The 19,569-nt window shown below is 42.3% G+C and overlaps 1 protein-coding gene across 1 annotated transcript in view; it reads right to left on the reverse strand.

Annotated features, from left to right (window-relative positions):
- Positions 1 to 1,450: 1,450 nt before the first annotated feature.
- The window catches only part of sema4gb (sema domain, immunoglobulin domain (Ig), transmembrane domain (TM) and short cytoplasmic domain, (semaphorin) 4Gb), a gene marked incomplete at both ends in the record, with an annotated part of 32,379 nt that continues 14,260 nt past the window's right edge, over positions 1,451 to 19,569 (reverse strand). Inside the window, 12 exons of the mRNA XM_080517593.1 lie at positions 1,451 to 2,418; positions 2,768 to 2,829; positions 5,551 to 5,705; positions 6,973 to 7,088; positions 7,666 to 7,888; positions 7,974 to 8,112; positions 10,462 to 10,637; positions 14,555 to 14,709; positions 15,092 to 15,205; positions 16,274 to 16,367; positions 16,459 to 16,557; positions 16,867 to 16,929. Coding sequence (XP_080373719.1) covers positions 1,451 to 2,418; positions 2,768 to 2,829; positions 5,551 to 5,705; positions 6,973 to 7,088; positions 7,666 to 7,888; positions 7,974 to 8,112; positions 10,462 to 10,637; positions 14,555 to 14,709; positions 15,092 to 15,205; positions 16,274 to 16,367; positions 16,459 to 16,557; positions 16,867 to 16,929 — 2,364 coding nt within the window. The remainder of the gene's footprint in view (positions 2,419 to 2,767; positions 2,830 to 5,550; positions 5,706 to 6,972; positions 7,089 to 7,665; positions 7,889 to 7,973; positions 8,113 to 10,461; positions 10,638 to 14,554; positions 14,710 to 15,091; positions 15,206 to 16,273; positions 16,368 to 16,458; positions 16,558 to 16,866; positions 16,930 to 19,569) is intronic.

Here is a 19,569-nt window from a genome sequence, read left to right on the forward strand (position 1 = left end):
AAATCAATCAACCTGACCACACGCTGGCTGCTCCTTTAATGGACTACACCTGCTTCCTCTCCGACAGATTTATCTTCTATCTCACACACAGGCCAAAAACAGAAGAAATAAACGCCTCAAGAAAGGAAAAACAATAGTTTGCTGGAGAGATGTCCATTGGCACCGGCACAACACTTTGCGACTAACAGCTGCAACAGTGGTGTAATTATTGCTATTTACAAGAAAGGGTAGTTTTAAATAAATACGTTGAAATTAGTCATTTTGTGCTCTCAAGTCCTTAGAGTGATACTCCAACTAAAAACACTTGTTTCTGGCTATAATGAAAGGTGCATAATGCTTATTGGTCTGAATTGTATCTGAAAATGTTTCTGACAAGTGATGGTGAATTAAGTGTCCCTGTTCGGCTGATGCACTTCTTGAATTTTGTTTTTTTTGGGAGAAAAATACGCAGTTTGTTACAAAAGCTACTGTGCCCATAAAACACGGGACGTGATGTGCATGCCTCATTAATTTAATCATTAATGACTGCAAAGTTTATCCCTGAAGCATAAAAAGTTGGATTTGTTTTTGCAGGGGTTTTTTTTTTTCCAAGACTGTGTAACAAAGCTGTAAATTTCCTATCTGGCCTTCTTTCTCAAATCGAGGGTATTGAAACTTTCCAATCTCACAACAGGCGCTCGGTATAGCGTCCTAATTCTCATGTTGCAAACATGTTTTTTTTCCACAAAGGTGCAGGGTTGAATCTATTCACTGAACGACAAAAATACAAAGATGTAAATACAGCTGGTATTTAAAGCGGATTCACAAGCACACTGGATAAAAAACATCAAATTATTGTAGTTCAAAATGTGAGCTTGAGAAAAGTGAAAATTCTTGTTGAAGACAGAATCCTGAAAGAAATTTACAAGATTTTGTTTTTTGGTTGCTTAATAAAAATGTAAAGAAAGTAAATATTCCAAACACCTCACACCCTCCAATGACATTTAGTTTCTGATCAAAAGTTTCATTTTGGACGGAGTATCACCTAATGATCAGGAGAAAGTTACTTGGTACTAGAACCTCTTCAACACCTTCATACTTCATAAAATACATGATTACCTCTGGCCTGACATAGTTTCTTTCACCACATCCCTTGGAACTTTTTCCTTTTCATATCATTTGACCACGATCATTTCAGATCCTCCAGAATGTCTTTGGAACAGAAACGTTTTTCACAGCTCCACTTGCTGGATCTCCACGTAGCATTTACCACTGAAATGGAACCAGGGACCGATTGTCAAGGGGGGAAACAGGGAGCCGCACACTTCAGCTCAGGTAAAGACAGGAGTTGCACCGACTGTGACACTGGGTAAATAAACAGCAGCGAATCATACAACAGTTAATCAGTTCTGCCCACAACTACGGGGAGGAATAAATAACCTGGGGGACCAACACTGAGAGGGACGTCCCCTTAGATGGAGCTCTCGTCTGGTTGGAGGTCCAGCTGCGTGTGTTTCCTCTGCTCCAGGATCCTGTTGAGCTCCTCTGTGAACGAGTGGTAGAGCGGCGACATGCCCTCGGGGTCGGCCTGCCTCAGCAGCACGTAGCTGTTCCCGTTCATCTTCCTCAGCACGCTGGGCAGGGTGGCGGACATCCCGTTGGCGTAGTCCGTGTCGGGGAGCGGCGGCGGCATGGGAAGGGGAGGGGCCGGTGGGGGCGTCCTGCAGGGCGAGAGCTGGCATTCGCCCGGGACGATCTGGAGGAAGCCGTCCCCGAAGTCTCCGAAGGTGGGCACCGAGATGGAGCGGCGGCCCTGGCGGCCGTTGCAGTGGCTGGAGATGGTTTTGAGTTCCAGGTGGGAGCTTCTCTTCCTCTCAGACGCCCCCAGGACCTGCAGACCCTGATGGGAGAACTTGCGGTCCTGAGAGGCCTGCCTGGAGCAGAAGCTGATGTACAGCAGCACCACAGTCAACACCAAGCAAAGCCCGCCAAGAACCGCCACCAGGGAGATGTAGACGGCCTCCATGTGTTTGTAGGTCTGGAACTCGGGTCCCGCCGGCACCGGGGCGGGAGGGGAGGGCAACGGCTGCTCGGTGGGGCTTCTGGTGGAGAACAAGGTCGGGCTGGAGACTGTGGTGGGGTCGGTAGCGGATGTGGGCTCCACGGGGAAGAACGGGTCGGTGTGGACCCTCACTGTGTAAAGATAGACCAGGACGGAGACGGCGTTCTCCACGGCGAAGCAGCGATAGGAGCCGCCCTGCTGGACGCGGGCTCCGATTATGAGCAGGCCATCCGTGCCGATGCGGTAGCCCGAATTGAGGCCGTATCCCTGGAGTTCCTTCCCGTTGAGCGTCCAGCGCGGGGTTGCCAGGTTGGAGCGGAGTTCGCACTGGAGCAGGACGTCATCGCCCGACATTACTGCACGCCTCCGGTGGACCACTGAGAAGAAGAACGAACGGAGGAACGGATTGAGAAGGAGAGAGAGGCGGAATACAGAGAAAGTGTCGTGTCACTGAGGTCATGATTTAAACGTGCAGGTGAGCAATCTTTGCAATCTTCACATCACTTTGTGTCACATTCTACAAGCCTCTTTAAATTAAGTGAGAGCTGCAGCAGGAAGCTTGACGGACTGACCTCCAGCAAGCGGAGGAACTGATTAAAATGGGTATGCTGGGATTTGAGGGGACGGGAAAGAAGCGATACACCAAATGAAATCTCACTTTCATTTGTTGGACTTTCTTTAACCCCGAAATCTCGACTCGGAGGTGAATTGCATCATCATACATACCATTTCCTGAATTCTCCTTACAGCCTCTGACCCCTCTGAAGATATCTTGGGTCAGGTTCGACCTGTAGAAATTAAGTTTGCGAATTAGCATTAGCCCTTTACAAAGCAGGAAAGCCTTTTTTATTAAGGTAATACACACAAAATTATATGACACAAAATTGTGATTAACCCGAAAACTGTAACCTGAGAATGATTTCTACATTCACAATTTCATCCTAACTCTACCTAAAAGATGAGTATTAACTATTTTAATTCTGATCCCGTCACCATTGGTAGGATTTGGCCTCCTATGACTGAAAATTTCAAAACCTTTCCGCTCCTAGTCAAGTCAGCTTAGTTCTTCACTATCCTCTCGCACATCTGTAACCTGAGTTTGAGAGTGACATCGAAAACACACAGTGACATTGAAGAACTGCCACATCATGAAAGCTGATCTGGAAAAAAATTACAAAAGTGCTCACTAATTGTGCACTTTTTCACAGTTCTGCAATCGTATCATTAAAATAAAGCCAGTGATTCTAACAGCTAAAAATCAATTCCAGAACAAAGCCAGAAAATGACAAAACATCAGTACAAATAAAACTCTAAAAAGCACAGAGCATCGTGTTAGCATGCTTTTAGTGATAAGAATGGAGAAGCTCATGCTACTAATGGTTTGGGAACAGGAAAGAGAAATTTCAAGTAATTTTGAATGACTGTGATACTCAAGAACTACTCTAGTAGAAGTTGTTTTGGACCGAAAAGAAAAAGCAGAAGCAATCACTCACTGCACAGATTGCGTCAGATTACAAGGGAGTTTAAAGGAATCTAAACAAATCAAAAGAATATCTCGTTGAGACGAAGTTCCTGCTGCAAAGATTTGAACTCACAAAATCGATCTTTGCACAACTGCCGGAACTTGCTGCATGTTTGGCTTTTTGTGGAGGTCACTCGAGCAAATGTGGAGCAAAAAGTGGAATTTGGCTTCAGCTTATCTCTCCTCTCATACGATATTCCTCATCTCGAGTCGAACACGTAATGTGGTCGGTGTGCTAACGGCTAATCAGTTATGTGGAGTCCGTCACCATCATTTCAGTTGCATTTTTTCAACAAAATATATGAATTGTTTTTTTAAAAAAAAGAAACAAACCACAGAAGTATGTGCTGCAGCAATGGAAATTAAAACAGATTGTTCACTCATGCAGAGTGAACAGAGAGTTAACAACAGTTTTTAATGAGTTAGTGTGTGGGTGTCAAACACAAGGCCCATGGGCCAAAACCAAATTGCAAACTGTAGAAATGTCAAAGAAAACATAGATTTTTCAAAGATGTGTTTTGTAAAAAAAAAAAAAAAAAAACAACCCAAACAAACATGCATAATGCAACAGCTATAGAAGTTTTGACATTTTGCTGTATTTTGCACAAGAATGTTTCATTTTATTTGACTTTATGTTGCTATTTTAGCCGCTTTCTGTCGTTTTGTGGAAATGTCAACAATTTCGTCACGTGTATTCTGCTCCACAACAAAGAACAACTTGAAAGTTTAAATTTTAACGTTATTATGACATTATTTTACGAGTTTGGCCCACTTTAGACAGATTAGTTCAGTAAGCTATGGATTTGAAATAAAGAGACGGGTCCTTTTTTTAGGTGCAATATAGTAAAATCTCACTTGATATGAACTGGAATGTACATATATACAGTATATAACTGTCATGCTCCCTCTCTCTTTCACCAGTGACTGAGTGTGTGATTGTCTTCACCTGGTGGCTTTGGTATATATTGGTTGTCGGTCTGTCTGTGTTTGGGTGTTTTGTATTTTTAATAACGATAGCAAATAAATATTGTAGCAGTTTAGCTTTTCTTTTCTTTAATTCATATAGACCTTACACTGATAATACATTTTAAACATTTGAGGATTTGTGAGCGTTACTGAAAGAACGCGCCAGTCCCAATCAATATAAACGTTGACAGTATGTCCAATATATCCATTATAAATTCAAAGCTTCCCGTTTCAGAGGAAACCCCCGCCGAGCTGAACCAAGCTGTTGAGCAAAATCCAGGTCAACCAAATTGTCTTAGACCTGCTTTCATAGAAATTCTGTTGGAGCGGTATGAAAAACTGTCTAAATAATTAATCCTGCGCAGATATTGCTGTTGGGCTCAGAAGGAAAAATAAATAAACATCAACCAAAAAAACGTAAATGCAAAATACTGTACAGTGTGTAATAGTGATTAAACTCTGGTTCTCTGTTCAAGACATCTCACAGTGGATGAGCAGTCTTGCGTCACAGGGAGACGATCCCTGGTTCAAATCCAGCCTTTCTGAGTGGGAGTTTACACATTATCCCTGTGTGTGTGTAGGCTTTGTTTCCGCCCATGGTCCAAAAACAAAGATTATTTGATGAATGTGAGTGTGTGAGACTGTCTGCTTGTCCTGTGATGGACTGGATAGATGTGTCCATATCCTCCATATACGGAAAATAGTTTAGAGACAAAAAGAGAGAAAAACCCTTGTGTGGAAATTATGAGCAGAGTGAACAGGCGGGACTATGGAGGAGGTTTAGGAAACTATAGACTCAGGATCTATATGAGAGCAATGCAAATGTATCTCTGTAAACTAAAGTCTGGTTTGCCTCTTGCTAAATCTCTCTAACCCTTGTTTACTGCATGCACTGTGTGTACACGCTCTGCACACTCCATATAAAACTCTGCATCTGTGGCTGTTCGCTCCAAGCGTGAAATGTGACTTGTGTCCACATGTGCGAATCAGGTTTGTGCACAGGTGTGTGTTTTCCCTTCACCTCTGTGCACGCGAGGCTATTTCCACACACACTTTCCCGTCCCAGCCGCAGAAGGGGTCCCTGGCGAACACGCAGTCGTAACATGACGTGTACCTCTGGCAGGTGGACATCGGTACCTGAACCACTGCGGAGTGTGAGCCCACGTAGACGCTCCTCTGCAAAGGAATGAAAGAATAATGACATTTACTCCTCTTGAGTAGGTTGAAATGTGCAAATAGACTCACATGGCGGTGCGCCGTGTGTTCTATTTCAAGTGTTTGAAAATAAAGGCGCATCTAAGTAAAACTTTGACCAAATGTTGATAGTTTTATCAGTTATGTTCACACTCATAACTTCTGAAATAAAAAGGATTTTTCTCATTTCGATTGTGCTAATTATGGATTTAGATTATAATTTTTTTTTTTTTAATAAGAAAAACAACAGATCTTAGGCTAACAAAATAAATATTTTTTTTGTGTTGCATCTCTGCATGTATAAATTTGGGCCTGTCAAATGTGCTGATGTGGTGACCATCATTATTATTATTATAATTATTATTATTACACTTTGAAGCTTTCTGCACGATTTCCTGGCATCTTATTCTGTATTTTATCTGCCTGATCACTAAGAAAAGCTCAGTAATACATCCATGGATTCTCTGTGATTCCAAAGTTTTGCTTGCACTGAAGACCAGCGGACCTATTCTTTGCTGTCATTTCCATCAATTCTGATTTGAGATAGAGACAGCTGTAGAGGTGTCCAAAAATGTCTGTGAGTTCTTCTCCTTTTCTTTTTTCAGGTCAACTTTCAATATCTGGCAGTTCTTCAATATGACTGTGTGTATTTGACAGCTCATGTTGCGGATGTGTGTGACACACTGGAGGCTGCTCTGTTATTGGACAGTCACGCAGCAGAAGTCCTGAGGGCCACTGTATTGACAAATATGTACAAAGTTCCACTTTTCTGCTTCCTGCTAGTTTAAAAAAAAAAAAAAAATTTCTAGACTGCTCAAAAAAAGTCCAGGAGTTAAAAAGTTACGTGAAGTACATCAAATCATGTCAGTGTGTTGACAGAATGGAAGTGAAAAGGTTGCAAAAGGTGTCTGGTTTATGTCAATAACTTGAGGTGCACTAGGAAGTAAGAAATTATTCTTGTTGTGTTTCATTAAAGTATTGGAGTTTTATTTCGCTGTGTATAGAGGCTGTTTAAATCCTTGTAGATACTTCTGCTCTGCAAGGTTAAAGGCTTTGTCTCTGCGGCTGTCTTTTTGTGAAGCAATTCCTCATTTTATGGTGTTTTGCATCTTTAATTCTTGCAATCCATTGGGTTTTATTTCTTGCCTTTCTCTTTTGACCCTCCCGTTGTTCTCCTCGCCTCACTCAATTCACTTCACAAATGTCCCTGTGCTTTCACACTACGAGTCTAAATCCCCTTCTGCATTACCAGAGCGGAGGATATGACCATGCTCCGAATGGGCTGTGGTTCATTAAACATCTGCAGCTCTTCGATGATGTGCATCTCTCCATCAACCTCCACGGCCCGATGCAGCCATCCGTCATCTGCAAGAGAAGGCGCAACCTCGTCACGCTAAAGTGAGACGGCGAGCGCCGCTGACAGCTGCCGACAGCATGCTAAAGTTAGCATCTCCCTTAAAGCAATGCAGGGAAAATGTTTGCTCTCGCGAATTGATGAACAATAACATATATCTACGTATGGCATGACAGCACAAGATATATCAGATGTTAAATCAAGGATTAATTTTCCTTGGGGGCGCTACATGAATAACTAGGGCGACTGTGTCCTGTGGAGCCGTGACGTCTATTCAATTCTGAACAGTATGAAAACATTACAAGAGCCATATACAGCAAAGTTTGACTTTAAGAGGGCCTGGTAACCTTTTAATACAACTCCAAATGTTTTCTCTGCACAAAGACATGTTCACTTCATGAAAATAATATTAAAAAGTTTAAAAAAATTGAATTATGGATTTCAACATTATGACATCTTTAATAATCCCTCCTGGTGCAAAATACACTCAAATGTCAAATTACTTCATCCATTTCATTTGATTCCTGATGTGTCTTTTGTCCCTGCTGTCTTTTAATCAGTTTGTGGGATTTGCCAGCAGAAACTCACCGGTCCCCAAAAAGAGCACTGTGTAAAAGTTCCCGTCGAGCGCGGCCTCCTTGTGCACTGCTATCTTCACGTAGTTGACGCTCCTCTTGAACATGAGCGGCCGCATGCCGATCGGGTGCACTTGGCTCGCCATCAGCGGGTGCCTTCTGGCGAAGGTGAGGACGCTGTCCGGGAGGTCTCGTGATGAGTTGATGCCCTGGGACCTGTGCAGATCTGTTATACACTGGAGGGAAGACAGGAGTGATTGGAGGGGGAAAAAAAACAGTAGAGAAATTATTTTTGGAAGAGATTTGACGGATTCAACCTACAGATCCCGGTCTTGGCTCTGGAACTTTCCCGGTGTACTCCCTCCACTTTGAGTCCTGCACCTCCATGTACGGCCCTTCAAAGGCCTTCTGGACCTCTGAGAAGGCGTACTGGCAGACAGCAGACGCTTTGATATTCTTCCTGAAAGACGGGCGTGCAGAAAAGACACATGCACAGGACACAGTGAAGATTCAGAATAATTCAACGTTGAACAAACTCCAACGGAAGGTTTTTACCTGGGAGCAACTGCCACCCAGGTTTAATTTCAGTCACAATACAGATTATCAGCAGCCACTGGAGAAAAGGTTCATGAGGTGCTGACATCTTCAGACAACTGTGGGTGTCATGCTGATAGACTTCAGATTTCGGGGGGCTTTTGGAGCTCATCGGTGTGTCTTGAATGGGAACGTGGGTGTGGCTCACTGACAGGTGTGTAATTTACCCACTTTCAACCCAGAGTACTAAAATACCCTCTTCCCGTGAGTCATAAGCAGAAAAAAATGCCCCACTTGTACTTTTTGTAGTGCACCTGGATAAGGCTGACCCTTATTCTTTAGCCCCAGAGCTCAGGTTAGTCATGATGGGGAAAATGTGCGCGTCACATTCTTATGTCCGTTGAGCGCTCGGCTCGATCTTGAAAAGCATTCAAGTGAGACAAACGAGAGCGAAGTGAAACCGGAGTCTGTCTTCAGAAGTGGTGAGTGGCGTCGCTCGGGGGCTGACTCATCCGCGCACGTTTGAGTCTCCACCGTACCGTGATGACTGCGGCTCACACAGGTGTGCTTTTCTTTTTCATTCAAAGAAAGGAAAGCGTGAGGAGAGGACTGACACGGGACAGCTGCCGCAGTGAGTGACGAGACGAAACCCACGTCAAACATCAAATGCCTAACCAAAGGAAGTGAGGCAGTGGGGGAAACGGAGAAGAAGCATTAAAGCAGTGGAGGTGTTTTAACTGAGCGCCACGTAGAGAAACATCTGCATAGGGCTATGCCGCTCACCACGGGGGGCGTTTACTGAAACTGTTTTGAGTTTTTCCATTTTTGGCACCAGCACCAGCAGTAACAGTTTACTTTGACTGACTCAGAGGCAAACTTATCCATCATAGTAAAATGATTAAGTGCATATCTTAAATCAAAACCAAACCAGGGACCATAGTTAAGGCCCCTCTGCTTTGGAGGATATATTTTAATAGATGTCATTTGCAACACGACCCTATCCGTCATAATATTAACACCCGTGGGACGGTTTTTATGCAGGATGACTCTGCAGATCAGCAGAAACAGTCACATCGCCGCCAGATTTTCTACTGGCAGTCAATGTCCTTCTGACACTGTCACATCAGTTCCAACTGCAGCTCGGCTGCTTCACTTCAGACAATTACCTACGATGGACTTGAAAGAAACAATGTTGATAAAATGCTAAATAATGAGAAGAAACCGAGGCTGTACTGCGATATAGTGGTGATGTCGTGGTTGGCACTCACCAGAACGGTCCTATTCAAAGCTGAGCTTGGGTCTTTTTTTTTGCTGAGTTTGCATGTTCTCCCCGCACACATGGGGGTTTCTCTGGTTTCCTCTCACAGATTGTGAGTGTGTCTCATCTGTATCTTTGTGTTTTCCTGCTCAAGATGTCTCTTGCCTTCAACCCTTGTGAGCTGGAAATTCACATCATTTTGGCAAAACAGTATACTTCTTCCCTAGTGCTATTTGAAATTCTGCTTGTTTGACAGACACTGATTACATACTCCTACTAACTCATCATACATTATTTAGCTAAATCGATTAATTTCAAGTTAGTGGGGCACTTCTTTCCCAGTTTTTATTGCAAATATCACCATTGAGTTTGGGTAAATGCAAATGTAAGTATTCGGAGTAAAGCCATGAAAAAGAAGTGAGCCTCTGCACAGATGATCCATTTTGTCTTTGTTTAACAAACTCAATCTAAATTCACTTATATCAAATATCATCTGAGTGCTAAGTTTCTTTGATTGAATTACAAACATACATCCACTGTAATCAAAGGAATTATCAGTCTTTTATTACTAAACTCACTTGATATAGTTAGCTTTCTTGAGAAAGAGTAAATGCTTCAGTGACCTCTTCCAGGATACATTTAACCTGATGGAAATCTCATGTAACAAACATGTGACACCCTGATGAATATCTAGCAGTCATGCTGTGGAGGTTACTGCTGATATATGATTATGAGAAGTATGCTGGATCCTATAAGCAGGGATAGGAAGGGAACAAAAAGGTATTAAAACACTGGATCATATTGAGTGATCAATAAAATTTGCAATTATGCAAGGAGGATTGATCAATTATTAATTTTGATTAGCAAAATAGGTCCTGATTACCAAACCATGCTCATAAATTGCAAGCGACTTCTAGTGCAGACAGTTATCATGTAGATTTAAAGACAAAGGCAAAGTCGCCTGTCAATTGGGTGACGTCGAATGACAAATTAGATAAATCACACATCATCTCTTACCATTCCAGACCAAAAACTCCGTAAAAGATGCTGCTGTGAGCGTCTCGCCCCTGCAGGACGAACACGTCACGCAGGATGTTGAGATGCAGCTCGTATTCTGGGACTGAACACACCATTCTGGCCTTCAGGAAGGTGGTCCACTTCCTCTGCAGGGTCCTCTGGCCGCCCCAGTCCGTCTGCAGGCAGAGGAGACGGCAGTCGATGGATGACTCCATTAAGTCAGTCAGTTCAGCTCAAATCACACAAACACAACTGCTCCATGCATAAAGGAGAGTGATTTGCATTCATTGTAGTATACAACAAATGGCATTTTGAATGCTTTTATGCTGCACGTTATGCAAAGGAAGTCTCCAAAGTGTCCTCATCAATCTAATGTGCTGCACTCAGTGGATTACTGTTGAGGTAATTTTACCAACTCAGAACTGTGAGTTTAAAAAAAAAAAAAAGACTCAGGCACTGCTCGGCACACACCAATAAAGAAGAGTACAAGAAGGCAGCGACCACTTTTTGATGCTTTTTCATCTATGCAGAGCAGCACAGTGGCATCGTGGAAAGCAGAAAGAATATCTTGTTCAATTCAGGACATTGAGTCTTTCTGTGAGGAGTTTCCATTGTTCCCTGTGTGTGTCTGTGTCTGTGTGCCTGTGCGCGTGTGTGTGGGTGGTGGTTTTGGCACATGTTCATCTTATGTCTTTTGGATTTTATCTTGCCCTTCACCAAACCATGCTTGCCCCAAGGTCTGACCAAACTGCCAACACCTAATCTAAGTTGACCGTCCATGCTCCTCGACCAAAACCAAGCTAAGAACTCAAAAATGGAAGTCTCCCACTTACCTTTAAACTCACATGTGGAATTTATGTATATGTAATGCATATGTACTGTGGACTATGGAAAAAGTGCAAAAAGCTTTTGAAAAAGCAGTAATCTCTCTCTATAAAGCCATGGGAGTGTTATACTGATAGTTTTGTCAAAAAACCAAATCCATATAAATAAATTTTTATAATTATCATACAGGCCATGTCATATTATGTTCTCATATCAGTTTTAAACTTCACTTAATCCTCTTTCACTGTGATTCTTCTTCAAAAATGACAAAGAAGAAGGGGCACGCTGGCTTTCTGAAGGGCTTTTATCACATTCAGCGAAAGAGAAATTGGACGATAGCTCTCATACCTCCAATAATGAAACACACTAACCGAGCAAGTGCACTGTAATTCAACTTGTCAATTAAAACCAAGTGCGTACATGTCCAGTGGCCACCCATGTTTCCTCTCAGAAGAGGAGGAGTGGGGCTGAACGCTGCGTTCATGCAGTGTTTGCCTACTATTGCATTCAGCTGCAGTATGAAGTGAGGCAGCGAGAGTTCTCTCCTAAAAGAGTGATTCCGCGCACCTCATTCCGATGAAAAGAAGAAAAAAATAGACAGGACTATTTTTTTTCTTATTGTTTGCCTGAATCGCGGTGCTTCATCTTTCTTTGTTTATGTCTTTGGGTGACATCTGTCGTTCATCAAGATGCTCAGCCAGCCTCAGCCTCCCACGCAGGAAGACATAATAGCTTCAAACTGTAAGTCTATTAAAATCTCGCTTTATAGTTTCACATGGAGAGATCACCTGAAGTAATGTATAACTTTTATTGAATTTTGAGATCAGACTGCTGTGACAGTGGGAGCATGATTATGACCCAGATGGATCTCACGGATGCAGAGAGGAGACAACTTATATTATTATACATTTCAAACCCTTTACTATGAAACACAAGATGAAGACTCTTTGAACTTTTCACAAAAGTAAGAAAAGCTGATTTATATAGATTGGATGGATGAAACAGCATTAATATGTGTATAGAGGTGATACCAGGCTAATATTGTGGAATTAGATTACAATCTGTGTCAGCCAAAGCACAGCCAGGGTCACTGAACTGTCAGGAGGTGAATTGAAGGGAATAAGAATCAAGAATCCAAGCAGCACCATAGAAACATGCCCGTGGGGAAATTAACCCCTGACGACATGATGCAAACTGCGCCGCGACGATAATACAGAGAGGAAAAGACAACTACGCATAGCCTCTCTCTCATTGCTGGAGATATCTGAATCACCACAGCGAAATAATGTCCAAATAGCTTAATTGTGCACTGAAACGGGTTCATTTTAATGTCATCGTGTCCCCTCGCAGTGAAAATAGGTCACGAGCAAGGAAGTCACTGCAGTCCGGCGGGGAAGTGAAAAGCAGAAGAGGACAACTGGTTACTCGGCTCAGAAATGGCAGGTTTTCAATGCGTTCAGGCCAGAGGCTTCACTATCTGTGGCTGTGCCCCCAACCAGCGGGGGGGTGGCACTGGCATCTGCGGGGCTGAAGCTGGGGACCGACGCGACATCTGCATGTGCTGCTGCTGTGGCCTAGTTCAGACTGCGTTATGACACTCCTCACTGCTCAGACAACTCGACAGCGCTGATGAAAGAGAGAGGAAGAGTTCAGTCCGGACCTTATTTCCAACAAAATGACTTCATTTGGATGCAGAAAGAATCAGATGGGTTTTTTTTTTTTTAAGACGGTGCCGCAAGATGTTCACAAACTATCTTCCTCGGCACGGAAAAGATCTACTATGAAGTATTGAGATGTGCAACAATCCAAAGGAAAATAAAAAGTCAGAGGCTTGTGTCATGTCCGGATAAAAGAGTATTTAAGTGATGTCCGTAATGTGTAAAAAGGAGGAATGGAATCACGTTACTCTCTCCTTCCGTTTCACCGTAATGTGATGCATTATCGTCAGGAATTCCGCCACACATCCATTCATGGGGGCTGGAACTGAGCCCAGCTGACTATAGGTGAAGTCAGAGTCCGCCCCGTATTGGGCTCCAGTCCACCACAGGCAATGACTGAGAGACAGACAACCACACACACACACACACACACACTGCATACGGGTAACCTAGGGAGCCACTTACACAACGTTTCAAGTGGAAACGCATCGTTTTTGCATTTTCAGCAAAGTTTTACAAAGCAGAAATGCTGAAAAATATGTAGTTTTCATGTTGGACCACTAGTGGGAGCTGTTTTATTAATTAATTTATTTATTTTTTAACTGAAAACACACACATGCCTGTAGCGAAAAAGACGCTACATACATACATACAAATGAATAAATAAATGCACACGCAGATGAAAATATAACCTCTGCAAACTTTTTTGGTAAATATGCATTGGAGAATTCTTTGTTTGAAGAAAAAGTCCTTTTTGACACATTCCAAGAAACTCATGACTTGGAGGATTAAAAAAGTTTGCAGCAGGTAATATTACCTTTCACGACTTGTGGAGTGATTCGGATATTAGAGCTTATTCTTGGACGTTAAAATTCAAAGTGCTTGCTCAGTTCCGTTCATTTCTCTTCCCTCTCCAGCATTTGGAGAAATTTATTTCACGAGCTTACTCAAGGTGATTCACAACTGCTGCATTCATTCACCAAACCCAGTCATTTATTTTATTCCCTGCCAATGCGATTTCAATACAGCAGCACACTATGACCGTAATTACACCACCAAAGACTGCTGAAAGAAACCCGGGGGGGGGGGGGGCAGACCTCGAGGAATGGTTGCTGGGCATCATGTCTAGACCAGCAGTGATGATCACGAGTGAAATGAGGTGATAGGGAGGAAGAAGAAGAAGAGAAGGAGGAGGAGGAGGAAAGGAAGAGGGTCATATGGCAATACAGTGAGAGGGGGTGGGGTGGAGGGTTTTCCATTGGAGGGGGTGGTTTGTGGACTTTGCCTGGCAACAGAAAAGCACCAGAGCCCGTGAAGAAACTGTGATTACAGATGCCTAACTGCTACTTGATTCAGCGCTGAAATTGCTGTATGAGGAGAGCGGACGCTAGGAAAGAAATCAAGAACAGAAAGTCCTTCTACATCCATTTAAAAAAAAAGAAAAAAAAATGGATGTAGAAGTTAATCTCAGCCCACCATTTTCACACTTGGGAAGACTTTCTTTCTTTCTTTCTTCGGGCGACCTTGCACTCATTGTAACTCTGCTTTTCTTTTGCATAATACTGCAAGACCATTGTTATGATTGCGTCCACTCGTCTTTCAACTCTGACCTTGCAGACTCGAGCGACCCTCGACACTTTGGTCTGGCTCGGGTAGGCAATCTGCTCCTGGCTGCGCTCGGTGAAGAAGAAGTAAATCTTGTCATCATCGCCGATGGAGCTGTTGATGCTCTCCTTCAGCAGCACGGATCCCACAAAATCTGCCTCTGTACACACACACACACACACACACACACACACACACACGCGCGCACACACACACACACGCACACGTACAAGTCCAAACACAGACCTATTAGCAGCCTGGGAAGTGTCTCCCTGGAAACTAAAGATGGAGCTTTTAAATATTATTGAATCACAGCAACACAGTTACTGAAGCACTGCATGCAATGTTTTTGATATGACTTTTGTTCTCAGTCTGAATCTGTTTCTTGTTGTTGCAAGAAAACAATATTAACAGAGTGAAAAGTGTCAACGAGGTCTGGTCGATTTACTAGTGCACTGTAAGTGGGGGAAAATGCAATATAAACAGTCTGCAGCTATTTTGTACGTGCCAACATTAGCTGATGTAGATGTTTGTATATTTACCCAGAAGCCACCGGGTGGGCGCTTCCTCTGTCCTTAGCGTGGGGAAAGGGAAGTTTCTGCGCACATCTGGAGAGCTGCGAAACTCGTACTGAGAAGCCGTGAACATCTCGCCCTCTGATTTACAAATCAGAAAAATGTTTCGGTAAAGGAAAGTTTCAGAATAAGAGATCATAGAAGAGTTTTGTTTTTTTGTTTTTTTTTCAATGAAAGGCATGCAAACCTTTTTGACCACATTGTAGGAAAATATAGTCATAAAACATAATGTGAACAGGATATTTTTTAAAGTCTCAAGCACAAAGATTTATGTTGACATTGTAGGCATTTCCGGTTGTAGTTGTTTGGTTTTGCAAAAATATAAATATTTCTGTCGCGTATACTCTGGGCCAACTCAAGGTGAAATTGGATTGTTAGTGGCCCTAAATTGCGTTTGAAACCCCTGCAACAAACTACAAATCACCAATAGACATAGAAATACCCAAAGTGCAGGTTACATCAGCCAAAGTGAGTTTCTAAAAGTAACTCTGCGAAAAGATGCTGATTTCTGTTTGGTTTGACCGCAAGACAAACTTTAAAACAACACATGTATGAATTAGCATAAGCCCATAGCCAAGTGGCCACATTTACAAACAGTGACCTATCACTCCATGCAATGGTGACATTTGTATTGTTATTTGGCGACGCATACATAAAAGAAGGGATCCTAGTTTTACATGTGTGTGTGTGACTTTTAAAAAGTGACAGTAATTATATCTCATGGTCAGTAGCTCGAGTTGGAGCCTTCCAGAACTTCACCATAAACAATAAAATACCATTTTTTAAAGCTAGAAAATACCCACAGCTTTGGCGAAGTTAATTCTTTTTGTGATTGTGGCCATCCTGGCATCTAATCCCGGCTGCCTCATTGTTGTGGATAAACCATCAGCTGGTGGATGGATCTATGCAGACACTCAGGACAATGACGTTTGTATTTATTCAAAGCACTTCTGTGCCTAATTATAGCTTCACGGCGCGTTGATGCAGCTCTGAACTGTCCTGTTTGATGATGCAGTATGAGTATGTTATACAATAGCTCCTTTTTTTTCTCCTTCATTGTTTGACCATGGACACAATCAATGCTGCGCTCTTTATTATGATCTGCAGGAGCTTCAACAAACAGATTCTATGCAGAGGTGGGAGACATACCTACAAAAAGCCCAGTGTATCCCTTCGCCGGGTCGTATGGACACCTGTCTCTGCCTTCCTCAAAGCCCGAGGTGAAGCTGAACCGCTCTGCGTCCTTGCAGAAAGATGAGCGAGAACACACAGTTAATGGTCTGATTTAAATCCCAGTCGCTAATGTGCCGTGGTTAAACTACACGAGCTCTTACGATGTAAGCACAGAGAGGTCTGAAGGCGTTGGTTCCGCAGGCGTACAGGTGAGTCTCGTTGTATCGCTGCAGAAACCGAATGTGGTTGTAACACTCAGTCTACAGAGAGCAGAAGAAAACAAAAGGTTATTTTGGGTTATACAACAAGACTGAGTCGAGAACATCATGCAGAGCAGGCATTTTGGGCAAGTAGCTATTTAATGAATGTGATTTTTCATATATCGCCAGCTCCAACTTTAGTGTTTGAGAGAAATAAATTAGCAGGGCACAGAAATGTTGCTGCCATTAGCAATCACTACATCACAAAGCTGAAGGAACTCATTTATGTCTCAAGTAATAGTGTTAATTAGGGCTTCAGGGCATTATGAAAGAAAATAAAAATAGGATCGTGACGCTGTCGCCTTGTACCTGATTATCTCTGCCTTTGTTTAGACACTGCTTCTTCTGTTCAAGGGACGCGTCCCAATCAATCTGCAAATAATTGGAGAATAATAAACATGACTCAGTTATTTCAATATGTGAAGAGTGACAAATAGATTAATTGAAAATATTAAAGTTAGACAGGGGTGGATGCAGGAAAGTCAAGAAAACCAGTGTATGTTTGTCGCTGACAGAGAGAGAGAGAGAGAGAGAGAGAGAGAGAGAACACTTTATTTTCTGGCTGTGTGACTAAGTCCGGACTCTCCTCAGTGACTCTTGAAAAAACGCCCGGTGCATTTAATCCGATATCCATAAAATTGGAAGAACACAATGGGATTTGCTCAATCTGTTTGAGGCTATTATTAGTTTCCTCCCTTTTCAACACTTGGGATGAAAACTTGAGGAATGGGGCTTGCGGTTTCTTCTGTTTTCGCCTGTTTTACCCTGTTAGTAACGACCGGAGCGGACAGACAGCACCTCTTTCTATTCTCTATTTTCACTTGGCACTCTCGCTTCTTGTGGTTTCACTATTTGGTTTGGGATGACCAGCTGTTACCGAGTTGATAGAAAAACACTGGGTCAAATGCCACTCTGGAAGAATCAATACAGACCATACACACATATTTTGGAATTGCCAGAAGATACAGACATTTTGGACAAATATACATATAAACAATGCAAACTGCATCAGGGTAACGGAAAACAATATACAAGCAGGGGATATATATATCTGGTTAAAATATTACTGATTGCTGCAAAAAAGGCTATAACAAGGAACTGGGGTAAAGTAGATCCACCAACACGGCAACAATGGACCGATACAAGAAATACAAGAAATACAATACAAGAAATCTATACAATAGAAAAACTGACATATTGACTAAGACTACAAGAAGCACAACAAGAAGATACATGGAAGAAATTGACCTTTTTTGTTTATCCAGGAACCCGGATAGCGACAGACAATTGAAGGACTGCTCAACGAAGAAGACGAAAACTGTGCAAATGAACTGACAAAATAGATTGAGGCTCCCAACAGGATACAACTGTCTTTTCTTTTCTATTCTTTATTTCCTTTTCTTTCTTTCTTTATTTACTGACTTATGTTTGTTTGTTTGTTTTGTTTTTAATATACCCTATAGGCTATTTCTGTTGAGATTAAGTTAACCTCAACTCCATTTTCTTCAGGACATACTGTCCTGTTTTTTTCTGTTTGTGTTGGGGGGAAAAAGAAGAGAACAATCAATAAAGACTAAAGTGAAAATAAATAAATAAATGCCACTCTGAGAAGAGACTAGCTTGGTAAAGACATCCCGACGAAGTGGAGCAGACTAGAGAGTGTGAAAAAACAAGAGGCCCACTTACATGACAACAAACGGCAACATTTTTGTGTTTTCATTTCATAAAAGGTTTGCGTTATTTATTTACAAGGAAACATAAGAAACATTGAAATCAATGTAGTTTTCAAGTAAGGCCAATGGTTGGAGCTGTTGGTTGGTTTTGCGTGTGCAGAGAGTAATACACTATAAACAGACATTGGTGTGGACAGGCGACTCACTTGGATTGTTATTACAGTGACTGTCAACTATAAAACTACCAAGTCCCAGGGGAATATGGACTGGGAGTCATAACACTCAGGGGGCCGCCATTGTTGTTATTGTCGATGAACTCGTGCATGTGCAGAAGAACTATTTACTATGACCATAGTTGCACAGTCACAGCGTTTCAAAAGGTTTACACTGAGACAGATTTGCGTGTTCAGCTGTCAGACCCTCAAAATGCAAGAGTTTTCCATTTTCACATTGAAAACTTCGTCGTGTAAACAAGGTCTTAAATTATTTATATTTGGGAGTCGACTGCGTCTAAAAAAAATGGCTAGTCAGGCCTTAGCTGTTTGACCTGGGGCCGATACGACAACACTGGATTTTCTCTTATCGAGGTAACTTCAGTGATTAACCCTAAGTTTTCTGTACTGCGACTCTCATTCACTTCTTACCGGGATAAATCCCCCTGGTAACTTGCACTAAATGTCTAATCTGTTACAGACCAGGTTATGTTCTCGATAAGAGGTCAGAGCTCCGCCTCCTGACCAATCAGATCTCTTGGAAAATATCCTGTCCACTCTTAGATGATCCTGATTGGTGCACTGTTTCAATTCAATTGTTTTTTTTGTTTTTGTTTGTCTGTTGAGCTCCATAAGGGTTGATCTGTAACAATGAGGATAATGATAATGGTCAGAACTGACAGAACTGCAAAAACATGAATTTATAGAACGCACAAAACACGCTCACAAGGAGGAAGCTCAACCTCAGAGTAACTTGATGGAAAATATAAACCAACAGAAGAGCAGTGATGAAGTTCTGCATGAAACGTTTTCGCTGTAATTAAAGTGAAATTGAGTGATCACACTGCCACTGCCTGTCCGTTTATATTGTCTGATGAATTAATATCATATAATCTCACGGAGTCACGCATTAACAAGTCAGCAATTTTCTGGCTTTGGCTGCAGCAAGTATTACTTTTAGCCCGTGGATATGTTTTAATTCATCATATTTTCGGAGAATAACTTCTCCTCTCTGGTAAAGTAAGCTGCGCTGCAGAGTTTCTCCGTGTGTGATTCGTCTGATGCTGCAAACTCCACTCCTTTTATGCGCACTGATCCCGAAGGGAAACCTCTGCGAACTACCAAGT

This window comes from Blennius ocellaris, assembly GCF_963422515.1.
Source record: "Blennius ocellaris genome assembly, chromosome: 21".
Classification (NCBI taxonomy): Eukaryota; Metazoa; Chordata; class Actinopteri; order Blenniiformes; family Blenniidae; genus Blennius; species Blennius ocellaris.